Raw genomic sequence first — 26680 nt, 5'->3', positions numbered from 1 at the left:
CACCATTGGGAGTGATGATTGGAACATTTTCACATATGATTCCGTTATCCACGTCAATGACATGTCCTTTAATAAAAAAATTTAAAAAACATATAACCATGACATATTAGTGTAGTGTTCTGCAAAGCTTTATACAGCATGACATCAGACTTTGCCTTGTACACCCTTGGACCAATTTTACTTTGGGAAGCAATGTCTCTGATTGCAGTTATCAATTACAACACTATTACAAAAACAAGTCTCTCATTTGTTTCATTACTTAACTCATGCCAAAAGATATTACAGTAACTTTACTCTTAATTATGACACAATCAAGCCAGAACTTAGCAGACGGCCGATTCTCTGAATCCTTGAGATTATTCAACTATACGACTCATTTTGAAAAATAGGTTAAATGTCCTGAAATAGCACTCTGCCAAGACTTATTTTAGGCCCTGGCTTACAATTGCTGCCTACTAATGTATTCCTTTATTTCTAATGGAAGTTGTCTGCCAGAATGCAAATGGGTTATGTACCTCAGGCAAAAGTTCAGTAAACCAAACTGAAAAGCATCAAAAATGAACATAGACATTTTTATGCAGCAGATCTTAAAAATCAAGTACAGCACAGATATATATATTTATAATACTTGGTACAAAGTCTGACAACAGAACAGAGATATAGAATAATACAAAGATCTCATTCAAGTATATATTAACAACGTGGAGGTAAAGTCAACTTTAAACATTAAAATATGTTGCTCTGCTATAACTTGACACAGAAGAGTTCAGACTATTGACCATAAAGTAGTTTTGATGGTGAATATATGTCTATTGCACTCAGGCAATGTGATATACGTATTTTTAAAAAAAATGTAAATGAAATTTGTTCCACCACTACAAAGTAACATGATATGTGAGACACTTCTGTAGCAGTAAACAGTAAAAAAAAAACCTACAAAATACAATTTAAAAAAATACCATTGATTTCAAGGGGGCCAGTGATGTGCATTTCAGGTTTAGCTGCCTTTGTGTTGTCTGATGCAGCAGTCTGAGTAACAGTGGATCTCTTGTAAACTCCTTTCTGTACTTCATCGAAGACCAAAAACATATTATGGACTCGAGCAGTGTAGCCCGCAAGTTCAGTGACCTGTCAAAGAGAATAAATAGCTGGTAAAGCTTTACTGTAAAACAGACAGAAGTAAGACAATTGTGTCACTCGGTCTGTTATATACCAGTGGCTATTTTACAACGGGAACAAAGGGACTTTTTTGCTGTTGGCATATGTTTGTAATATAATAACATTTTCAATTTACCTGCATTTTTAGGAGGGTTTACAACAAAGTTGTCTTTGGCCGGAGTTGGACGTCATGTGTTTTAATTGAAGTGAGAAAAAAAAAAGTATTAACGTAAGCCTATTCCTTATACTTCCAGGGTGGGTATTTTAAATAAATATAAATACAAAACATTAATAAAAAATGGGTGCCTGTGCCTTTCAGACAAGTCGGGGATTTTGGAATGAGACCTGTTTGTGTTTTTGTTGCAATTATATGAATTGTTATCCCTACCATATGACAGAATGGTACAGCACGTTGTTTATCCAGCCAAAAACAGTCAGGCAAAAACCCATTTTAGTCGTACAGTATGTTTATCAACTATTTTACAAAACATAAATTAAGCGTGTGATAAAATAGTGCCTTATGGGAACAACATACTGTCCTGGCTTGCTACAAGTCTCAAACATATTTGTTCATCTTGGTTCAAATGTCAGCCAACAAAAAAAACATTTTTTTTTTGTTTCTGCTCAGGCTGAAGCTAACTGATGTAATAAGTGTCATCATTTTCAGTGAGAATAAAAAAGTAAAGCCAAATATCCTGTTACAAGGTTTTTTTTTTTTTTCCCCAGTTAGGATACTGTGACGGAAATATGAGTTCTGGTGATGAATCTTCCTCCCGACCTGTGAGGGCGCTAAAGAACGAGAGGAGAAGTATCTGGAAGGGCTGGCCTGACAGTTCGTTTCCGGGTCAGGGAAGTGGGTCAGCCTGGAAAGAAGCGCGACTCTGTTGTAAGACCGTATTGATTTGAAAGGTAAACGAGAGGAAGCTGCAAGTAATAAGGCAGCTGCAACCGTTTACCTAGATATCATGCGGGATTACATACAGGGGCCAGGGTAACGCTGATCTTTTCCTTCGTTTGGGTAGAACGTTTGGAGGAAGAAGGAGCGAGAGTGGAACTCACCGTGTTTTTGTGATTACGTGTTGTGTTTGTTATTAACTGTCTGTGTTTGTTTCACTGTAGACAGTTAGAGCACTACTCCGGAGCTGTCGCAAAGGGTCAGCACTGTCCGGAGCACCCCTGCACACCACCGTATCTGTGTATTCACCACGCACCCTCACGTCTGCACTCACCCAGGACTGGTGACTGTGGATTCATTTTTGTTCTGGACTGTGCCCTGTTTTTGTTATCTCCGTGCTTTACACATTGTTGTGTATCGCCGGGGATTTATTATTTTACGGTCACCAGACCTGGATTATAAATAAAAGCACCTTTTCACTGGAAACTGTTGTCTGCCTGTCACTCCTGCATCGCATCACTGCTACACCTGTTCCCCTCCACTAGCCATTTTGCCACAGATACCTAGTACCAATTCCAGTTATTTGCTTACTTGCAACTTTTAGCCAAACATTATTGTATTCAATTCAGTGCTCAAGTGTATCTGGCACTTTCTTTTTATTACAGTACTATTTCAAGCACTTTTGGGAGCTGGGGAACTAGTTGGTCAAGGTGCCTACCACGACAAACCACACCAATGTGCACTTGCAAATTAAGTGGCTAAACAGACATCACAAAGAGTCTATTGACAATATAACAAATAATCATTAGCAATGTGAGGATCATCCCATTTACACAAAAGTGTGTGCAAAAGATGGCAGACCTTTCTTTTTATTGATGAGCTGACTTCTTGTGCTTCTTTTTACAAAAAAAAAAAATATTTAGTCACTTCTACAAAAGGATGCAAATGTACAATTTTAAAAAAAAGTTTGTGTGGCGTAATCAGCTAAAACGAAGTTAAAAGACACAAACAGTAACTTTTGTTTCCAGATTAAATAAAATTTGTCACTGGTTCTCAAAGGCTGTGAAAAAGAAGTATGACCGCCACTGAGCAGAGATACTGAATGGAAGAGGGTTTACTTACTTGATCGCATGCATTATTAAACAGGAAAAGCTTCTGCATGTTAAACAGATGGTGGATTATACTCAACTAGGCTAATCCTGCCCCCTCAACAGCCTCTTGAATGCTTTAAATGCAGTTTCCATACAGTGCAGTAAGAGGTATCAATGATGCAATGCTTTCACTGGTGACTGTTGATATAGTATTCAAGTGTAAAGAAATGGAAAATGGCCTTTAAAATTTAATGTCTCGATATATATATATATATATATATATATATATATATATATATATATATATATATATATTATATAATATACAGCCATGACTTCACCTACTGTAAATCATACAGTACTTTTCTTTAGGTTTTTTTTTTTTTGTAATTATTAATCACTTTGCATTAATAAAACAAATTCCTAAATAAATTGCTGGCATATTAATGCGTGAAAATGGCATTGGCAATTTGGAAAATTAGTTTCAGTTTTGAGTTACACTGAATCAGAATTACTTATATAGTAGTTTGATAAAATTTGGACATTGAGTTTTTTTCTTATTTAGAAAAGCAAGGAAATAGCTATCAGTATCAGATAGCTATTGGGCTATATCATCTACAGAAATGCTTCAAAAACATCATACTTTGTGGTAAAGAAAAACAGAAAGACGAAATTCCTCCAGTCACAACAAACAACAGCCTCACAGGGACCATGGTTGTCTGATTGCTGTGTTTGGATTTCGAAATGTTGCAATAGTTGTGGGAAATCAATTACACTCTTAGCTGACTCCTTGTAGTTACTGAGCCTGTTAAATACAGTTTATTGCCTCTCTTGGCAGATGTTGAGGGATTAAGAAAGGTGGGGTTTAATAAATATATAATAGATGTTGGCCTTATAAACTAAAATAGCATTTTTCTTAATTTCTGCACCATACCTCTTTGTAGGAAGACATTATTCTCTCAATAGCATCAGCTCCGGAGGCCAGAAGGTTACGGGCTGTAGTGAAAGCTTCAGTTCTTTCACTAACCAAAACCTGTGTTTGTCCATTTTCTAACTCTGGTTAAAAAAAAAAGAAAGAAACATGTACTAATTACTGTCAGTTTATGATTTTTTTGTCAGCATATCTTACCCACATAAATTTTAAAAAATCCATAACTCAATAAATAAAGGTCTTCACGTAGGTGTCTGAAAATGTAAGGAGCTTCAATCATATACAGTATATCTAAACACATGCTGAGCAAACATTACCTTATTTAAACTAAAATAAATAAAACTAAAAAAATGGAACATTGTATTAACAACAACATTGTAATTGTTGTCTTTCACACAAATAATCTGTAATAATAACTAAATACATAATAATGTACAAAGCTTTGCATAATAAGGCTGGAATTCTATTGAGTTGACATATAAATCAGTGCTTGCTTGTGTGATTTATCAATGTCATCAGAAAACGTAAGATAGAATTACAGACTTATTACAGTTTTGGTGTATATGTGTTATAATACATGGCGACATAACTAGCAGTGTTTATTTTCAATAATTGAAGAAGTGTTGAAAATAATATTGGAAAACAGAATTTTAAAAAAAATGTAAAGCAAGTTTATTTTTTAACAATTCTTTTTATTTTATTTGTGAAAATTTCGGGGCGTGGTAAAACTACATGTATTATTATTACTAAGAACTTTAGTAAACTGGAGTAGAAAATCAATCTTCCTCTACTCTTCATTCAAGAGGCCTTGCTTTCTGAGGGCCATCAGACTAAAACATGGAGGACATGTGGCTGAGTCAATGTGCTGCTTGTTGTTTTTCTAAGAGTACTTGTGTTATTCTGCTCTTCCACAAATTTCTCACTGTCTTGTGTAGATATACATTTTAAACTGCAGGCCACCGTTGTTTTTTGGTACTGAGTGTTTTGCTGTGTTCATGTGCAGGTGTTTTTTTTAATTTTTTTTTTTTTTTATTGAGGTTAGCAGTTTTATCATCAACTTTATTTTCATTGGTCTTGCGCCACTACCTAATTTTATTATACTCGGGTCTTGCACCATCACTATGTATTATAAGACTCTAAAACACAGAAATTTACCATATAATAATAATAATAATAATAATAATAATAATAATAATAATAATAATAATGTGTATAAATAAGTTGCACCATATTTATACTGTACTGTATCTGACGCTATGGAGCTTGTATAGTTGATCTTAGTGGTCATGTCTAATTATTGCTGTTGAATAAATAATTTAAATACGACACTTCCTGCTATAACACATAAATAAACTATATGCACTGATGGATGTTTTATTTATTTATTTATTTATTTATTTGTATTTAGTTTCTATTCTATTCAATTTAGATCTGCAAGATCAACAGAATGCATCCTGTAAGTCTGGCCTTAGTGTTTTAATTAAAACTTCTTCAGCAAACACTTCTTCAGCTACCATTTTTTCAAATTACTATCTACTGCACAGTGTTATTTGGCATACTGTACACACTTTACTATAACCAATGCCTTGATGTTCACCATTGCTTAAAAAAAAAAGACTATGGAAATGATCATTATTTAATGTCTCTCTGAAACAGGAAGGGGCCATTTTCATTTCATTAACAAAAGCACTGTATATTCTTCTGGGCTGAATGTAAAAGCAAATGTACACACACACACACACACACACACACACACACACACACACACACACACACACACACAAACACACACACACACACACACAAAAAGTGTTTAATAGCTGATTTAGATCAAAATATCACACATGTTTACTGTTGGATTAGACAGTAACATTAAGTTGTACTTTAATGTTAATGGTATAGTTTAAATATTCTGTTCCGTGTTTCTTTTTTTTTTCAGAAACTGTAGCAACTGAAGATCAAAACTATCAACATTATCATCAGGATATTAATGGGAAGAAAGGGGAACTATTATAATTTAACTTAAAAAAATGTACTGCTGTAACAACTTGGTTAGGAAACATGTAAAACTGCAACCTGGGTGGTTTTAATAATAAAAGTGATTACCGTTATCAGCAAAACCAGTGGCTGTGATTATGGGTACTGCCACCATGACTAAGCCACAGCTGCTCCACACATACTTCATCAGGAACTGCTCTATCATGATGTACCAAAGGCGCTTTGACAAAATTAAGTGCATCTGATCAGCAAGGGCCTTGTAACATTTCTGCAGCTGCTTCATCTCTACCTATTGCAAAAACAGAGGGGGTACGAGATTAATGATAAAACAAGTGTATTGCAACATGTTTATTGCCCCATCCACTAGAAATGCCTGCTGTACTGCAACTATATTGCACATAACACCTGCTCAGAACATTTACATTTACTGACAATGTGTCCAGTTTCATCAGGAGCTGGGATTTACTATTATATATATATATATATATATATATATATATATATATATATATATATATATATATATATATATATTTTATAGAAATCTTTACACTTTATACCAATAAATTAATATTATGATGATAATAAAGGTTATTAGTTTAAGTACGGTTTAATTATAGTCCCAAAACCACTAGTGGAAATGTGTCTGGGAAATACAATAATTTTGTAATGGGCACATAACAATATAATCACAAATTGTTCCAATTATATTAATATATGTTGTAGCAGGCCCACATATTCCAACCTGTCTTACTATTTTTACAACTTGCTAAAACTTGAAGTGAGTTATTTGCATTCAACCCCCCCCCCCCCCCCCCCCCCCCCCCCCCCCCAAAAAAAAAAAAAAAAAAAAACAATTATCCTCGCACATAATTTAGTACCTTACCTTGTGCCCTCTATAAAATGCAATCTCTTCAGCATTGGCAATGATACGGGAATGCACATAACGCAAGTAACCTTTCCTGTGTGCCTCCTCTGCCACCAGTTTCCCAAATTTCGGGGAGCATGCTCTCAGAACCTTCGCCGTAGCATACACCACTAATCCAGCTAACAAGGTTGGTCCTGATGCGTTGGCCCCCCTTGATCTAGCAGTTTGAATGAGGGTGTAAGAGGTTAGTATCACATCTAAAATTGGTTTGGTAAGGTTGGAATACAAATGTGCAACCGATTGTGAAAACATCATGATGTCCTCAGTGAGGGACTGGTCTGGATTCGCCAGTCTCCCGTCCATATTGGTGACTTTATAGTATGTCTGATTTGTAAAATATGTTTTATACGCATGATCCACAAGGCGAGTGCGAAAGGTCAAAGCAAGCTTGCACTCCAAATAACGTATTACGCTATTGACAAATGTGGCCGGTATGGCTATAAGAAGCCATTTCATTAATTTGATGACGAAGCTCCTCGGCTTCTTTTCAACTATAGTCTTCACGATTTTTCCGTCCAAACCGGCCACATAAATAGACAAAAATGTTCTGGAGATTAACGCCAAAGAATGCAAGCAAAGCAACCCCAGCTCTTTAGTGACGATCTTTGGGAAGAGGATTTTTACAAGTTGAAGAATCTGGTTAAGAAACTCTGCATTTACACCCGGAGATCTTGTTGATGCTATTTCTGATCCTTGTAATAATAATCCGTTTTTTTTCTCTGATGTGCAGGCTGTTGACTTCACTGGCTCTGATCTTTTGTTGATCTGCTTGCAAATTATAGGGTACAGTGTTTTCACTCCATAGACAGCAGCTACAAGAAACGCTGCTCGTTTTGCTGCAGCTGACTGGTTCCATTTCACTTTAGCGCCTGCATGTAAAATATTGGACATCTTTCAGCAATAAAATACAATCTTGCTAATCCTGGTATTTATTGACCCGGCTCATATACAGCTTTAAATTCTACAACTAAAAAGGCAAAAATAAAACCTGCAAGAAATCAAACTGCGCATTCTACTGACAGTTACAGCCTCTGCACCGCAAGACAGCATCAATTGTAGCGTTCTGTCATACATTTTTGCAGTTTTTCTTGTTGGCTACTCCCCCAGAAGAGCCGATTGGTTGTGAGTATGGCGAATGCAAATAGGCGACTGTCAAAGGGTTTTGATGTTTGGATAGACACCTGCGTAGCGAAAACTGCTTTATCTCATAAAGATTAACCCTGACAATGCAATACGTACACTAACTAGAGTACAATAGAATATGCTTAATTCTTGGAAGCACACATAAATTATATTAAATGGTGTACTTTTCCACACTTAAAGCATAAAACATGCTAAAACATGTTTTACGCACAGTCAAAGCCCAGCCTACATACAGCATAACAGAATAATTGACTCCTTACATTAAAAGTCTGTAAACATTTCATAGAAATTATAAAATACATTAAAAAACACTAATTATAAAACACCGTTAGTAATTAAGCTGCATTAAAGTCAATAGCCAGAAAAAGGCAATTATTCTGGCAACATCTGAAGAAGAAGAGCGTTTTGGCAACAAGGCAGGTGGTGGTCAAGACAAAGAAGTTGGGTTCCCCTTTGAGAAAGCACTGATAGCAAACAACAAAGGAAAGGCTACAGCAAAAGGACGCACGAAAAACTTTTGTCATCATGAGCTAATACTTTCAATGAAACACGTATTTTGTATTTTTTATAACGATTATGTGTTACCAGAAATTGTGTATTTAGCTTTTTGTTTTGTTAAAACGTGGTAAAAGTTTACTAAATACTTTGGTTGCCTTGTTGTGGCGTAATAAAGCCTAAGTGTGTCAATACTTGTCTGCGACTGTTAGCTTAAATAGGGTAGGGGTTATGCACAGTATGCAATGTACTGTAGTTGTTCCGAAACAAGACCGAGTTAACGAAGAAGAATCCAAATCAAGGTCAAGAACTTAGCTGAGGAAATGCTAAACGAGTGCAGTAAATTGACCAGTTCACATAAGTAGAGGGCGGACGACAACGCACATTATTACACAAAACTGGTGACAGTGTTCACAAGTCTACTTATTTTAATGTACTTTTTTTGTAAATAAATAAATACATTTAATTAACTTAAACTTAGTTTTTCAACACAAATATCATTCATCGATATAATAACGTTTTTGTTAAACAGACGCGCACCCTGGTTTCAGAACTAGAAACAATCGACTCGTGCGTGAAAGCAACACGCAGGGTGACAGAAAAAAAAGTGTAAGTTACACAAGAACGAAAGATTACAAACGAGAGGAGGCTACTCGGTTACCGATTCTGTAGATCAAGAAATGTGTTTAAATTAAGCTCACATTGAAAACCGAGTATCGCATTTGCTGAGTTTTTGTCTAATAGAGAAGCTATTGATGTAAAGAAGACCTGTATAAGTACTGTGCGTTTTCGTTTAATGTGAGGCCAGTAAGTTTGAATTGACATTTTTGTCTGCTACATACCTTCGACCAGTTAAAAACAATGATTTTGGCTTGGTGGATCACGGTAAGGCAGCTGAAGTTTGAATGGAGGGCAAGGCATTTATTTTTGGTTTGTAAAGGCTAGGATGCAGCACTGTTTGTTATTTATAAACTATTGGAGATATCAGAAATCAAGAAATTGACTTGAATGCTTATATTGATCTTTCAGGAGCAGGTTCACGTTTAAAAACGACACAAGAAAGCAAAAGACAAGATTTATTTAAAAGTACATTATTTACACAGTTATAGTCAGATAAATATTATCCCCACATGCTTATTTAAGGAATATTAAGAGACACGAAAGTTCATCGGTAACATTTGTAATTTGCTGTGAGTGGTTTAAAAAAAAAATCCAGTTATTTGTTTGCTTCTAATTGCACTTTAGTCTGCTTTTCATTTTCCATTAACTTTATTTTTTTATACTTTCCATTATACTTTATTTATAAAATTAAATAAACAGCAGTTTATTTAGCTTTAATTGAATTGTATTGTAATGCACTTTGTTTTATTGTAAAGCATAAACGAGGTAAATAATTTTTCTTTGATTAATAGGAGTTTTTTGAGACGAAAAAGCTTCAACAGAAGATGAAACTTTTAGGAATATCTGCATCACCCCAGAAAGACAGTGCAGGTACCATGGACCTGGTTTCATTATTTTTTGTAACTCAGATGGCAGCAAAGAAAGAAAACAGCAGTAAGTAGTCACATATGTATAATCATACGAAAATGTATAAGCAGAATACAGTATGTTCTTGGAATATGGTTTTGTACAGTGGTTAGGGCCTGTATCCCTCCCAGGAGGTGCTCATGCTTTAACTGGTGTACTGTAGGTCATGTACTGTAACAAGGATATTCTCACACAATTGTTCAAGGCTAAACGAAATGCATTTTGCTGGTCACAGATTAATTCCAAGTTCCACATTTGACAACGACAGGGCAAAGTGTGTAGAAATTTATAATAAAAAAAGGCTGGTGTGGCAACAGTGTTCTCTGTGCATATACGGTGAAATGATACATAGCCTGTACTTTTTTTTTTTTTTAATGCCTGCATAAGTAGATAACTTTGACACAACTTTGTTCTGAACTTTCTATATCTGCTTGCTTTTGTGAGCTCTCAGAGTACTGAGATTTAACAGAAAAGGTAATGTGTAATCTTCTAGTGATGTGGGCTGAATCAGGAGTATGTCTAAAAAGTAACATAGCGGCAATCAGGGGAGAAAGTGTGTGTGTCAAAGGATGAAAAAAAACACTATTGGAGAATGTAAACAGACTTGTCAACAAGGCATGTTTTCTGTCAGCGGAATGAACAGAAAGCAAACTAAGGAGGAATGTACAGTAGTTGATATATGTCAAATAATATATATTTAACATTATAATATGGGATGTTTTGTGGATGATATTTGATCATACTATTGCGATTTAGCTAAAATTATATAGTTCAGGTTTTCCCAAAAAAGCAGTCCTTGATGATATAAACAAGGGAGCTGAAAGACCAGTAGGACAGCATGCTTTAGAGCTTCCAATGTCACCATGTGCTCCTTCTAGGCTATGTCAAAGAAAGTCAGCCTCATCACAGGTAGATAAATGCTTGCTTTTTTGTATTGATTTTTTTTTTTCTCCTGCAAGAAGGTGTAATAAAGAGAAAAGGCAATCAAAGATTGAAGCATTGTAAAGATTACTTTAGAGTATAAATCTTTTTTAAAAATGTCTTATCACACTGACAGGTGTAATGTACAGTGTGGGTTGTTTTTAATAAGACTTTAATGCTTCTATAAGTGCATGTTGTTAAATCATAGTTATAATGGTGAACATTTCCTACAAAAATAAGTCTTATTTATTTAAAGAACGTTTTGCATATTAATGACATGACATTTTCCAATTATTTACAGTATACAGGATTATGGTTTAGGCAGAAAGAAAAAAATATTTTGCAGAAGGTGTCAACTTGAAATATAGACAGGTGAGTTTTTTGCTTTTCGATTATAGGCCTTTCCATTTAAAATGCTCATTCATTCAAAAAGCTTATAAACTTTCAGTTCTTACATTTTGGCAATAAGCAAATAGAACTGGTCTGGGTAGTTCATCTAAACTAAAGGTGAGATACCTAAAAGTTGATACTTAATGACCTGTCACCAGAATCTTTTTTTGCCCTTAATTACCCTATATTATGATGTCATTAAATAGATTTTGTCGACTTGCTTTACTGTGAACAGTGATATTGTATTAATAATATATACCTTCCAGGACTTGTTTGCAATGTATAGAAACAAAACACCAATGTAATTTATAGTTAAGCTGTAATACTAAAAAAAGAACTGGTTAATGGTTAATCATAGCAACACAACTACATAGATTTAGTCATGACAATTAATAAAACAAGTTTTTTTTTTTTTTTATTAAATCAACAGCTACTGACTATTTTAAGGCCAGTTTTAAAAAAAAAACTTGGTATATGCTACTTTGTCGATATGTACTGTTTGAGAAGGAAAATCTAACACAATAAGGAAGATCTTATATAATTGATATCTTTTCCAGTCAGATGAAGATGGTCAAAACATGCAACGAGGACAGGATGAATGCAGCATTCAAGAAGCTTACAGTAAAGCCATACTTGCAACAAAGAGTGATCATTTGAAGACAAATTCAAGGGCTAATGAAACAGATGACCTTCATGCACATGAAAAAAAAGCCAGCAGCAGAATCAGAAAAAATGAGGCTCATGATCATTTTACAAGTAAAATGTAGATTACAATCTTCTAGTAATGATCTATTAGGAATGTTCGGATACAAACTGACAGTGTTTTGATGTTTTCTGGCAAATCAGACATGGCACACTATGCAACCTGGGGAACTACAAGGTGTTTGTAGCTGAACTGAATCACAATAATGATAAACATAATGTGAGCACCAGGAGGCAGACTAGTCCAGTGAATAACACCTCAGAGCCAAGGGACATGCAAACACTCTGAAACAGAGTATATTTGTATAAGTAACTTTACAGCTGGAGGAAACAGTAACAGTAGTTCAAGACTGAACTCTAAAAAAAACTGCCAGCAAGAGTGAAACCAACACTGGAAATTCTGGAAGCTTGGACTGTGGTATGCCAACAAGACCAAGAAACAGCAAAACAAAAGAACATTTGGATTCCCAGAAAATGAGCCTGTTGTTGGAAATGATGAAACAAAGAGTGTGTCCTGCAGTCAGACAGTACCAAGAGGTGAGCCCACAAAAATTATTTTTACAAACTACTGACACAGCTAACTGATAGAAACAATTACAAGTCCAGACATACAGTACAGAGTATAGTTTTCAGTATTTTTTTCACTTTTTGTAGTATACTTCAGTTGTAAAATGTGTTTTCAAAATGACCTTATTTGTAGTTCTCGTGCTAAATCTAGAATAGCTATACCGGTAGACTCTGTTTTCATAATATCAATATAATATCATAATATCAAGACTATTTCAGTTTATAACATGGGTTCAAAAAATGGGTGGACCTTACTATTTTTTAATAGCAAAATAGCAGTTACTATGCATTATTCCAATTTAAATCATACATTAATTAAATATATATATATATATATATCATATATATAGTATATATATCTAGATAATATATATATATATATATATATATATATATATATATTATATATTGTTTAACCACATTGTAAAGCATGAAGTGGAAGAAGTTTTTGTGCTAAATATAATTATATTGCTGGTATCTCAACAAACAATAAAATAAATGTTCTTTTTTCAGGATTAGATGGAGATGCCAGCAATTTGGAAGGCAATGTGAATGAACCAGGATTGAATAGCCAACATTTTTATGGTGAAAACCTGGCAGTTGACTGGGATAGGGCTACGAATGGCAAACTGACTGAGCAAATCCAACCTGAGACCAAGGTTAAAAGGAACTCAGAAGAGACAAAGACACTCCATGAAATAGGATATTTTGCTGATGTTGGGGCATAAAAAATAGTTACTGCTCAAGGAAATTAGAAATTGTTAATTGGTCATTCACTCTACTGTTGTCAGGTGACTGGCATTAAAGTTGGAGACAGCTCTGCTAGGTAATTAGCTTACATTTATTTACCATTTACATATTCAAGTGATTGCATTTAGTGAATATATATGTAGCTTATGTATAAAGATAAAACTAATAAAACATGTACAGCAACAAGAAACAAATTTACTATACAGCACTAATATTCCATAAACTGTACAAACACTTTTTCAATTACATTTGTTTCACGTAGGAAAATTGCATCTGTTCACTATTTAGAAATACAATTCCAGATGCCATGAATAACAATAATAATAAAAAAAACCCCCACAAAAATAATACATTCATTTCAGGATTGCCAAGATTTTTATGTCTGATATGTTTAGGGAACCTAATTCTGGTTGAATAAACATTTTGACTGTTTTAGAACTACACAGTTTCAAATGTATTATATTCATATTTACCAGTCTATTTCTATTCTGATTACTGGCTGGGTACTGGTAATACATGCAAATTTCAACATGCCAAAGATGTAACTTGGCAGTCTGCGTAATTTAATATCAAATGTAAAGTGGGTTTTCCAATCATACTAACTGAGTAGATGGTGCTGTTAATAATAAAACAAGTTTGTCTTAGAATGGAAGGCTACCAGTTGTTATTCTCTGACATAATCGATAAAACTATATTAATCATGGCAACACCTAGCAAAAATGTGCTTTAAAAATCTTGTTTATAATACATAAAAATACAACTTTAAGAACACAATGTGAATCCCCCTATAACCAAGCCTACACTAACTTTAAAAATAAATTAAACACACATTTTAATATCAATAAATAATATTGTAATTGGACAAGTGTCCAATTCCTACAGTGAACTATAGAAATAAAAAAGAAACCCTGACAGAATGTGTATTACATCAGACTTTGGGTAAACACCTACAGATATTTTGGCACAAAACAGCACAGCAATCTTTAAATAGAAGTTCTGTTGAAGAAAAAATGTTCACCATCGTACATACCATTGATATTATTAGCAGTTGTTTTCTTTAGGTCACAAACAATGCACATAACTTATATAACTTAAAAACATATCTTGACACTTCAATATATGAATAATTGACTATTAAGGTGGTTACAGTACTGTACCAGCTAATGCAGCATTTGCATGTAATTATTTTAAAAACAACATTTTCAAAGTACTTTTAACATTTAAAACAAATATATCAACTGCCACTTGGAGGATAGATATGTTGTGTACACAAGGCTACGAGGAAGACAGAAAAAAAACATTTCCACAAAACCATATAACTACCCTTTTGCTTAAAAAAAGTTAGTGTTAGTATGCAATTTCATATGCAACAACTGTAAACTGTAAATGTTTTATCTGCAATTTAAAAAAAACGTTTAAACAGAAATGTGTTCTGTAGAAAAAGTCTGCTTCTGGCCTATAGAATAACTTTCCTTGTGTTTCATATCCTTTTGGTAAGGTGCCATTTTAAAAAATATTACAACTGCAAATATGAAAATGTATAAAGTATGGCAGGTATTAGAACTTTCATGATCACATTTTTCTGAAACTGCAGTATTTCTAGTTCCACATCCATATTTTCTCGTTGTTTGAAAATTGTAAGAGGATGAAGGAATTAAAAACAAGGACCGCTATTAATTTCCAGATATTATTTGTAATGTTTAATGATTGCACAAGAGAATGTTCCGTTAACAGTAATTGAGGATATAAATCATTTGTGTTTCTTAGCTGAAGAATAGGTTGAATGATTTAATGAACATATTTTTCCATCAAATACAAGAGCAAACCAGAATATTAATGAAGATAACACAATTCAGAAACAGACCAGAAGCAGGGTACAGAGGTCACCAGTAACTGCTCATCCCCAGAAGGCCATTAAATTACTAAATGACTAAGCTGCAGCATAAATTATTCTACATCAGAGGCATCGTTGTCAGAAAGATGGTAATTGCTTCCTTTCACCCGAATATATTCCACGTGTCTCCCTTCATCAGAATCTGAAACACCACATGTACAAAGCTGATTTTCAAATAATGATTCAATTTCCTCCAGTTTCTTTCCTTTCGTCTCTGGAAGGCATCCATAGATGAAAAGGAACCCCATGGCTGCAAGTCCTGAGTAAAGGAAGAAAGCACCTGAAGCCAAAAAAAAAAAAAAAAAAGAAGTAAAATGTTTACTTAACATTTAAAAAAATAAAAAAAATAATAAGGGCATTTTCTACATTTTATTAGCAGAGTAATTGTTTCTCATAACGTTACAGCTTTGATAGGTTAGTGAATCAGCCATTTCGTGTCTCTCCAAATTATACCATAGTTTGGTTATTTTACCAATCAGAATAGGGTTAAAGAGCCACAATGGTTGATCTCCCTGAAAAAATAATTACAGTATTTTAACTGAGATAATGCATATTACTTTAGCAGATCCTATCGACCTATATTCCATACTTGTACATTCTTAGAGTCTGTTAAAGATTGTGTTGCCAATGTCTAGCACGTGTTTACCATGTACTGCTTATTGGCAGATAAATAAATAAATTAGGATTTACAGCATAGGTTTACAAATCCACTGTTAAAATACATACATAGAATAATAGTAGATTTTAGTTATTGTGCTTTCATTGCTGTAAACACTATTTATTGTACTTTGTAAAATCAACTAAAAAAAAACAAAACGGTGTGGTCTTTGAGAACTCGTCTAGCTTATTTTGTGTCTTTGTTGATACTGTTAACTAAACTTCAGCTAAGATCGCCATACACATTTTACTTGTTTTGAAGTTAGGCATCCAGATATGAAAGGCATGTGCATTTCGCTGCTGCTACTGGATTTACATTTGATTAAAAAAAAAAAAAAAAATCTATTTCAATTTGTTGGCATTTGACCACTTTAATAGCCTATGAAATGCATTGATAAGGCAATGATCAAAAAAGAGGATGGACATCTCACACTTAATAATTCAGAGAATTTTCCACTAGTGAAAGTGATATTACAAAACTGTACCATAATAGGTCAGGTATTCGGTCACATGGAGGAATGTCAGCGAAACCAGAACATTGAACACCCAGTTCACGCCTGCTGAACAGGCATTCCCTGTACTTCTGGCCCAAAGTGGGTATATCTCAGAATTAATTGTCCAAGGCATAGTTCCCATTCCTGAAAACAGACAAAAACAATATTTTATATATATATATATATATATATATATATATATATATATATATATATATATATATATATATATATATAGACACACACGCACACAGTGCCAGTCAAAAGTTTGAGTGGAAACTAGGTTTTTTTCATAATTGACAATGTTTTACGTCATATACATTTCTTTAAATGCTTGAAAATGAAAACACATGTTACAATATACAAAACAAAACATAAGGAGTATCAAACCAGTGTCCAAGAGAATTGAAAATTGTCTCTAAATCTTGGATTCCTCAAAATAGCCACCCTTTGCCTTAATAACAGCCTCACAAACACGAGGCATTTGGTTAACAAGTTTCAGCAGGAAATCACCTGACATGTCTTCCCAGCTCTTCTGCAGCAATTCCCAGAGATGTAGGGCACTTGTGGGTAGCTTTGCTTTGACTCTTCTGTCCAGTTTGTCCCATACAAGTTCTATGGGATTGAGGTCTGGAGACTGGGCAGGCCAGGTCATTACTTTGAGGTGTGTTTCAGGTCATTATCTTGCTGCAAAATGAAGGACTGCCCAACTAGGTGTAATCCTGATGGAGTGGCATGCCTCTGAAGTATGTTATGATAATCATGCTGGTTGAGCTTGCCATGGACTTGGTAAAGACCAGCAAAGCAACCCCAGACCATGACACTGCCTCCTCCATGCTTGACAGTGGGAACCACACATGCAGAACTCATGCGCTCACCCTCTCTGCGTCTTACAAATACTTGCCGGTTGGACCCAAATATTTCACATTTTGACTCATCGGTCCATAAGACCGACTTCCACTCCTCAAACGTCCAGTTTCTGTGCTTTTTGGCCCAGGCAAGTCTCCTCCTCTTATTCTGCACTCTTAACAATGTTTTTTTTGTAGCAATTCTTCCAGTTAGGCCAGCTTCACGCAATCTCCTCTGAACAGTTGATGTTGAAACATCTGTACTTCTAGTAGCATTTAGTTCAGATTGTATTTCAGGAGCAGTTAATCACCGGTTTCGCAGACTTGTGACTCGAATGAACTTGTTCTCTGATTCTGAGGTCACCCTTGGCCTTCCTGACCTTGTTCGGTCCTCATGAGTGCCAGTTTCTTCAAATCGTTTGATGGTCTTGGCCACAGCAGTTACAGGTGCTTGCAAAGTTCTTGTGATTTGTCTTAAAGATTGACCTTCATTTCTTAAAGTAATTACAGACTTTCTTTTTTCTTTGCTTAACTGAGCGTATTTTGCCATTTTCTGCTCCCTTACATTCAGGAATGACAAACTTATGCCTATGCTACCTATATTTATAGTAATCATGGACCCTCATCTGTTAACAATAATTGGTGACAAAAGGTTAATTAGGTAACATGCTACTTAACTCATAGACAATCTAACAAAGACACTTTTATACTTAGGCCAGTGTTCTAACACTGTGTTATACACATTTCAAACTTTTAACTGACTTGGGCTTCAGACTGAAATCCCCTTGCTTTGGGTGACCATTTAAAACTGTTATTGACAAGATTTACATTTTCATTTAAAAATTACATTTTTGAATGCAATTCACTTACGATTATCAGCTTATATAAGTACACGTGTCATATAATGAAATATTAATATCACACACACACACACACACACACACTGTTTATTAGTAAAAGAAATGATGCATGACAATTGACAAATCTATAACAATCTCACCTGGTGCAAAAAATATAAGGTACATAATAAGACCCACAAGTACAGTCCAGGAGTAGGAAGTGGGACAGTAATTGTAAGCCCAAAATGTTCCATCTGCCATAGCTGTTTGATTTGAACACCTAGAGAAAATAAAAACAATAAAATGCTACATTTTTGGAAGAACATTATCACTTCCACCATGTCAATGAATACAATATTTGGTCTACATTTGAATTTGCTTTCTCTGCTGTAAAGTATGCTGAAAGGTTGTTTTTTCGCATGTACTATACAGTACATGCATAAACACTGTATATGGATCTTTGACTGATAATTCTTGTTTAATATGCATTGAAAAAAATGTAACATCAATGATACACATAAGTAATTAAAATACTAAATTAAGATTCTTGTCTTCAACATTGAACATGACCATATATATATATATATATATATATATATATATATATATATATATATATATATATATATATATATATATATATAGATATATGACTTGTTTGATAAAGATAAATGGAGGCAAAAGGAGGAAAGTAAAACCTCTAATAAAAACACATTGTTTGGCATAACAACTGTAGTGTGAGTAGGATAGGCAATCAAAACAGTCAACTGAAGCGTGAGATAAAAAGACAATTGTGGTTAAAATAAACTAGAAATTGAACCTAAGAATAATTGATGGCAATGTGGTAAATGTCACAGAGAAGAAGCAACAAATAATGCTGCAATAAAAGTTGAGAATTACAATACACGCAAATCAGAAATAATAAATGTTCTTTGACATGTCAAGAAACTACATGCATACATTCTGAGCAGGCGTAAGAAACAACAGATTTAATGGGGCTGGACAGCACAGGGATTCATTCTATTGCTTTAATTTTGCTATGATACGATATTGCATATCTGTTATAAACATGGGCTTTCTAACATTGGTTCTGAGCACTTGTTCAGAAGGTTCTCTATTGTTTCATTGGTAACACTTCATATTAATGTGCTGTTTATTCATGCTTTATAAATGTTTTATAAATATATAATATATGCTTAATAATCATGTTATAGGTATTAATAAAGCATTATAGATGGTATATAACCATGCAAAAGCCATAGATGGAATTACGTTAGCCATCTATTCTACTTTTGGATGTTTAAATGTAATTCCATGTATGGCTATTGCATGGTTATAAACCATCTATAATACTTTAACACTCTATAACATAGTTATTAAGTATCTAGTATATATTTATAAGACATCTATAAAACATTAATAAGCAGCACCTTAATATAAAGTGTTACTGTTTTATTTGTAATGTGTATAAAACAGATCATTTTAGCTGTTCGGCTTCATAATGCAACATAGGGTTATGAGCAAAAGCTCAAGCAGCAAAAACTAACATTTAAAAAACATGTTTTGTGAAAGTTCAGTGAACGTGTCTTTCAGGAGTACTGCTACAAACCACAATCATAGACAGCAGCCTCCCTGGGCATTCTGGCAGCATCTGAGGGATTCAAACAAGCAGCTACAGTGCAAAGATTACTCCTTTATTTTTTATGACAAATTAGGTTGAAGGCAATATGGTATATCTGAGTTAAAATGTTCTACACACATTACTTCTTGTTTGAACAGTAATGAACCTTATGGTTGCCAGATATCTCCTGCCTAAGAAAAAGAGAATGGTCTTTTTGCTTGTAGTTATGTTGCTATGCTTTCAAGTAAAAAAAACCCAAAAGACCTGGTTTATAAAAACTGATATTGAGCCTAACAAGTACTACAACAGCCAGAACAGAACAGAATAGGTAGATAAAGAAGCAAAGATACAGCAGGCTTTATCCCAAAGTCGACAAAATAAAGGCTGCCAGTGTGAATATTGGCCTCTACCTCTTCTAATCACCCTTATACCATAGCAATCCGGCTTCAAACAAGGACAGTTTGACTCCTCTTTCCACCTTATTCTCATACTGCCCTCTCTGGCATAGGAACACCTAATTGATCTCACCGCAGTGTTTCTCTCTATAAATCTCTACTATCAAAATAAGAAGATCTGACATCAAAGTCACACAGCTCAAAACTCATTTTGTGCACAACTGCATTTTTAGGACACAAGAAACTCTTGTATGCATGGTTCGTTAATTCTTTACGGTACGGTCCACTGCCCTGTGGGAAAACACAAGATATTGCAAAACAAGTTGACTTTTCAGATTTTTTCTTGTACTGTAAAGCATATACATACTACAAGAAGAACACATTTTCATCATTTTACACACTGAAATGGACCTCACTATCTAATCCTTATTTTAGAAATGGTAACTTTTGTTATCCATGCAAGGTTACAAAAAATTGGCTGGTGCACCAACAGAGGTCCATAACCACTTACATATGAGGCACAAGCAATTCCTTCCAAATTACCTGGAAGAGACCTGGACGCTTGTCCTCTCTTGTTTTACAGTTTATCACACAGCTATCTCAGAGCTTTTCAAGGAGAGCCATGACAGCTTGCAGCCTGTGCTGATTAATTCCAGTGTAGGTTACTGCCCTTAATACTTGAGTTGCTACAGGCCTTGATTCATAAAGAGACCAAGGTATACAGCAGGACTTCAAACTATTACTCAGATGTAGAAAAAAAACAACATAATAACAAACCGAGTACCAAGTAAAATATCAAGTGTAAGAATAACATGTAAGGAACAGGTTGTCACCCTGATGTGATTTATTACATTTTTTGCCTGTTTTGTTATTTTAAAACTATGTAATAAAAACTGTAAATGAGAGCTATGTAATGCAAAAAAAAAAAAAAAAATCCAGTCAATATCTCAGATCAGATACATACAATCAGATACAAATCAGATACATACAATAGTGATGTTGTTGTATGTCTTACTGGTGGGAATAAACATATTCCACTGCAAATGATTACTTACAAAATCTAATAATAAACTATGTATTATAATACAATGTTGGTTCACAAGCTGAAATTATACTAATGCAAGTTTGACATAAAAATGAAATATGGGCAGTAGGGTGATATACTGTATTATAGGGATTTAGACAATGTGTTCCATTTCCAAGTAAAAATAAATAAATAAAAAATGCATATGCTATTTTACAGTGATTAACGTTTAGAGTTTTAACAGTATTTTTCTTTAAAAAAAAATTCCAGAAATTGCATTTCATTCTAAAGACATGGCTAAATATAGACTATAGTGTGTTCATTTGAAAAGAACACAAACATACAGTATGGCATTTTGCTGCTTCATATTGCTTGGTCAACAGTTACAAACATTTGCTTTATTACAGAATTTATGCATATATGTATAGAACAAGAAGATAAATAAATTATCCATAACTATGGTATTCTGCATGCTTAACAGGGACTAAAAAACTAACTACAGTACTAAAATACCCAATAACATAAACAGAAGTCAATCAGAAACCAATTGAATTATATCCAATATATAGGATGACCACTACAGACATTTAAAATCAGGTTTGACTGCAGAGTACTCAAACACGATACTGTTCATTTATACCTTAGCTACCTACTTTTCAAACTAAGATGTGCAGAGTTGTATGAATGTTTAAATAGAAGTCAATCTTTAAAAGACCGTCAATGGATTTAATCGCACAGCTGCTTGGTTTGTTTCATACCTGCCCCAGGCGGCTTCTCCTGTAGATGCCTTATTGACTTGATCACAGGAAGAGTCAACTACAGAGGAACCATTCAGCCGGTAACAGAACCCACAGTTTGGATTCAGCATACAGTCATTGCAGAATCTGAGTACCAAAATATTACAGTTTAAAACTCAATACAAGACAGCTTCAAATGAGTAGAATATTGTATCGGAGTGTATTTATTATGTATGGTAATACAATAAACTCAAGTAGACAGGCATTTTTGGCTTTGGTTTTACATCAATGTAAGTGGCACCCATTAAGAACTATTTCAGTACATTACAGCAACAGTACTTGCATTTAATAAATATACAGAGCGGGCAAAACTGTAAAGCTTTTTTGATTTCAAATTGTATTAGCAGAATTTCTGAAAGGGAAAAAAAAAAAAAAAACTGAACGTGGCTTTGTTTTTTGGAACTGTAATTCCAAAACAAAAAACAAATAACTTACAACAAACACCTAAATGAACCAAAGCCAATAATACTTCAGCTGTTTATGTCTGGTTAGTAACACTTTCTGTGCTGCTTACTATCCAGAGTCAAGAGGTTTGTAATGCAGCCCATTGTATCACCTATGCACATCTGTAGTTACGGTAAATCTAATTCTAATGGAGATACTCAAAATAACAAATCCGAACGTTGTTTCCATCACTTTAAATGGGCTGTGTGCAGCTGATCTAGAGAAAGCTAGATTGTAATTCCTACCCATATATTGTACAGGTGTTATTGAGAGTTGAGGGGTCTGCTGGATGGAGGGTGATGGGTGGAGAGCGTTGGGCAGACACCAAAAACCCAACGGCCAGAACAAACAGGCTCAGAGCTGTACCTGGAAGACAAACCAGAAAACAAGGATTCTTTTTTTAATGCATATGTTGGACATGACTGCGTAAACTGCGTTGTTTTCCACCTAAATGACACCAAATGGATAAATATTGTATCTGACAATTAACATATATAATATGATACTGCATTTATATGGCAGGGATGATTCTCTAGATGGTAGCCTATACATGCTGTATTACAATATTGATAAATGCCATACAAGTGGGACTGCTGGGTTATTGATGATGAAATGTATTGAACAAAACAAAGATAAAAGTACACAATTTTAAAAAATAACCATAAACTTAACCTTCCATATAATACAAGCATTTGAATGCTGTACAATGGGGATTTAATACAATACTGCTTTGTTAGTTCCTTTGCTACTTGGTCGTGGAGTACAAATGCATTTTCACAGGGTTATTGTTGTGGCGGTGATCACGTCCTCTAGATGACAGTATTACAAGGCATGCTCTATAGCTTCCATGGTCATTTGCACAGCAGTAATCTAGAATAATTAACCTGCTCTTCAAGGCCCAGTGTAACCAGTTTCAGAAAGAAACTTTAAGCTAAACCAGTGAACTCATCATGACTTCTCAGTTTAAGGGCAATGTCCCTGCACACATTGCCAGGTATCATAAGTGGTCCATCTATTATTATATCTTTCAGAATACCATACAGAGGAACCTGTTTGGCCTGTGACCACATTATCCTTTCAAAGGAGTGTATTATTATTATTATTATTATTATTATTATTATTATTATTATTATTATTATTATTATTATTATATTAATAAATGACAAAATAAATATTGCATCAAATATATTTGTATTCCGTTGCACATGTTGTGCATCAGAATTCTCTTAATTAGATTTCGTCTAGCGCAACACGTAGTCTTAAGTCTAGAGAAAGAGACATAACCACCACATACACACACACTATCTATATATATAATAACTCTTCTATATATATCTATATTATTATATATATATATCATTATATTATATATTATATATTATATATATCATCATCATATATTATATAATCCGTAGTATCTCATGCCAGTATAAAAAAACACGGACAGTGGTCGAAGGCTCTTACTTTTGTGCCTGTCAACCAGCTAGTGCAGAAAACATCAGAGACCCCTCGGATTGAGATCGAAGGCTCTTAATTAGATTTCGTCTAGATCAGTGCTTCCCAACCCTGGTCCTGGAGGACCCCCTACCCTGCTGGTTTTTGTTCCAACCGAGCTTGCAGTTACTTAATTGAACTAATAATTTGCCTAATCAGAGCCTTTTAATTATTTTAAATGGCTGGGGTTCCAAGTTAAGCATAACATTGTATAAGGAACTTGAATTCTCCAACTTGTTATAAGTTACATGATTTAAAAAGTTCAATTTAAACAAATTATTACTTAAATTAAGGGTTCAATTAAGTAATCGAGAGCTCGCTGGAACAAAAACCAGCAGGTAGGTGGTCCTCCAGGACCAGGGTTGGGAAGCACTGGTCTAGATTAACATACTGTCGTGTTTTTTTTATTTATTTTTTTACTTACATGTTCTGCCTTACTACATTTTTTAATATTCTCTAACAGTAACAGTATATAGAATCCAAGCCATCTATTACCATAAATTCGAATATACTGTTATCCAGGGGTGGGCAATTCCAGTCCTGGAGGGCCGTGTCCCTCCTGGTTTTTGTTCCAACTGTACCCTAAATTAATTAATTGGACCAATTAAGCTTCTAATAAGTACTTAATTGGTCCAATTAAGTAAGTTAGGATACAGTCGGAACAAAAACTAGAAGGGACACCGGCCCTCCAGACCAGAATTGCCTACCACTGCTGTACACTGACCTCCAACAAATACGGAGACAGTACAAGGACCAGGGGTCTATTAAGATGGTTCCCTTTTAAGGTATTACATGCTTTACATTCATTTAAAGTAATAAACACATATTTCTTTGACATGAAACTTTTTAAAAATTATTTTTAAATAGCTTATACCTGCTATACTGCCAAGGGACAGCTTTCTGCGGCCCACTTTTTCCACCAACCAAACACCAAGCAGAGTGAAAGTGAAGTTTGTGAAGGCTGTCACTGCTGCTAGCCAGATTGCCATTTTATCATCTTTAACCCCTGACATCTGCAGGATGGTAGCACTGTAGTACCTGCGAAAGAAATCAAACAGAATGAACATACAGTATGCATATCATGTATGTACTGAGAGCAGTCTTCTTACTCAATGCAGACACCAAACAGAAAATTGTAACAATAGTCACATACATATGATCAATATATTTGCTATACTCAAATTGGTTAATTAAAATGCCACATATCAAAATTAGCTCATAAAGCCTCCATAATCAAATGTATGCCTCAGCATGATAACTGCATTGAGAACTCTGTGTAGAAAGAGAAAATCTACATACTGTATCTAGCATACAACTAAAAAGGTCCCAGGGTATGCTTTGTCCTGCAGTTGCTAAATAACGTTAATTTGGTCAGTTAGGTGGGTAAACCACATTTGTTTAGATAGCATGGACAAAAAAGACACACAGTGTTTACATTGGCAGGTATTTAGACATTTCTGAGAGGAATACAGGGATGAGTATTTTCAGTTTGAACCCCAGAGTAGATCACTACTCACAAAGGTCTTGCACTGGGTGCTCATTACACAGTGAAGTGAACATCAGGTCAAGCTGTTTTTGGCTTTGGCTCTAATTGTGTCTGAACTCATTAGTGTGCCATAATCTACTCATATAGTATGGCAATTTTCCAGATTTTCATTGCAACAGTAACATGTTATGTCTGCCAGCTGTTATATTTGAAGTAGGATAAAGGAAAACATTATACATCCCTGCATCAATATCCAGCATGATTTACCATGATTTTATTATTATAGCAGTCCAGTGTCCCACAATCGGTTTTAATGTTATCTGATATAAAATTCATTGGATTGCTTTTTCTAGTTTAGGCTTGTTTCCTTCCTTCTCTTTAATGGAATGTCTTGTTGGGGAAATGATTGCTCTTCATGATCAGCCTCACCCTCATCCTGGAAGCACTGTCTGCCGAGGTTTGTTTTTCAATGGTACAAAAAGCTCTGTGTGTTAATAAAGACCCCACCAGATTCTGACAGAGCAATCACCACACAAAATGTCAGAGTTCTCCTCTATATAGGGAGAGCAATTTTGTTTTATAAAAATGCCAACTGGTTGTGTAACGTTACTCTCTAAAGCTGATAGAAACCAGCTGAAGATCTCATTTTATCTAACCACCTACCAGAGCTCATTTCAAATGTGACACATAAAAAATAATTTACAGAATGAGGGATCCCCATTTTGCAAACACAGAGGATGAGGGTAGTAAAATGTCATCCTTGACACAAGAACAGAAAGCTGTACATGCAAATAAAGTGTACGCCTCTCATAAATACCACTGTGCCAAACGGCAGGTATTTTACTTCTTTATAATTACTCTGCCAATGCAGAAACAGATCACATCACAAAGTTTAGGACATAGTCCCTCAAACATACATACAACTACACTTTTTATATAACAGCAGCAGACACAAAGCAGTGCATATGGTTTCTCCTACAGTATTATGTGATCAGGTCTTTTATAACACGGGCAGCATCTCCATGTATGAATCAAGGTAGGCAGACAAATTCCAATGTTGTCAAAATGGTTCCTGAGCCTACTAGATATACTGTTACATCGATGCTATGCCTCAACATTTTATCTTTTCATTCCACCAGCAATTAAAAATATAATACTGGAAATTACCAACCTGGAAGGCAGTCATGTACT

At 34.6% G+C, this 26680-nt stretch overlaps 2 protein-coding genes across 2 annotated transcripts in view; both read right to left on the bottom strand.

The window, feature by feature from the left end:
- LOC121318331 (ATP-binding cassette sub-family D member 2-like) overlaps positions 1 to 8102 on the bottom strand; it is a 22832-nt gene extending 14730 nt beyond the window's left edge. Inside the window, exons 1-5 of the mRNA XM_041254862.1 lie at positions 6960 to 8102; positions 6182 to 6362; positions 4079 to 4200; positions 960 to 1128; positions 1 to 66 (exon numbers count right to left, since the gene is read on the bottom strand). The exon at positions 1 to 66 is cut by the window's left edge and continues 29 nt beyond it. Of these exons, the coding sequence (XP_041110796.1) occupies positions 1 to 66; positions 960 to 1128; positions 4079 to 4200; positions 6182 to 6362; positions 6960 to 7892 (1471 nt within the window). The 5' untranslated portion in view covers positions 7893 to 8102. The remainder of the gene's footprint in view (positions 67 to 959; positions 1129 to 4078; positions 4201 to 6181; positions 6363 to 6959) is intronic.
- Positions 8103 to 14293: 6191 nt separating this feature from the next.
- The window catches only part of LOC121318329 (proton myo-inositol cotransporter-like), a 65654-nt gene continuing 53267 nt past the window's right edge, over positions 14294 to 26680 (bottom strand). The window contains exons 4-9 of the mRNA XM_041254858.1: positions 24878 to 25041; positions 22755 to 22875; positions 22027 to 22152; positions 18390 to 18508; positions 16533 to 16685; positions 14294 to 15670 (exon numbers count right to left, since the gene is read on the bottom strand). Of these exons, the coding sequence (XP_041110792.1) occupies positions 15444 to 15670; positions 16533 to 16685; positions 18390 to 18508; positions 22027 to 22152; positions 22755 to 22875; positions 24878 to 25041 (910 nt within the window). The 3' untranslated portion in view covers positions 14294 to 15443. The remainder of the gene's footprint in view (positions 15671 to 16532; positions 16686 to 18389; positions 18509 to 22026; positions 22153 to 22754; positions 22876 to 24877; positions 25042 to 26680) is intronic.

This window comes from Polyodon spathula, chromosome 7, assembly GCF_017654505.1.
Source record: "Polyodon spathula isolate WHYD16114869_AA chromosome 7, ASM1765450v1, whole genome shotgun sequence".
Taxonomy (NCBI): Eukaryota; Metazoa; Chordata; class Actinopteri; order Acipenseriformes; family Polyodontidae; genus Polyodon; species Polyodon spathula.
This window is presented reverse-complemented; position numbering and strand designations above follow the sequence as displayed.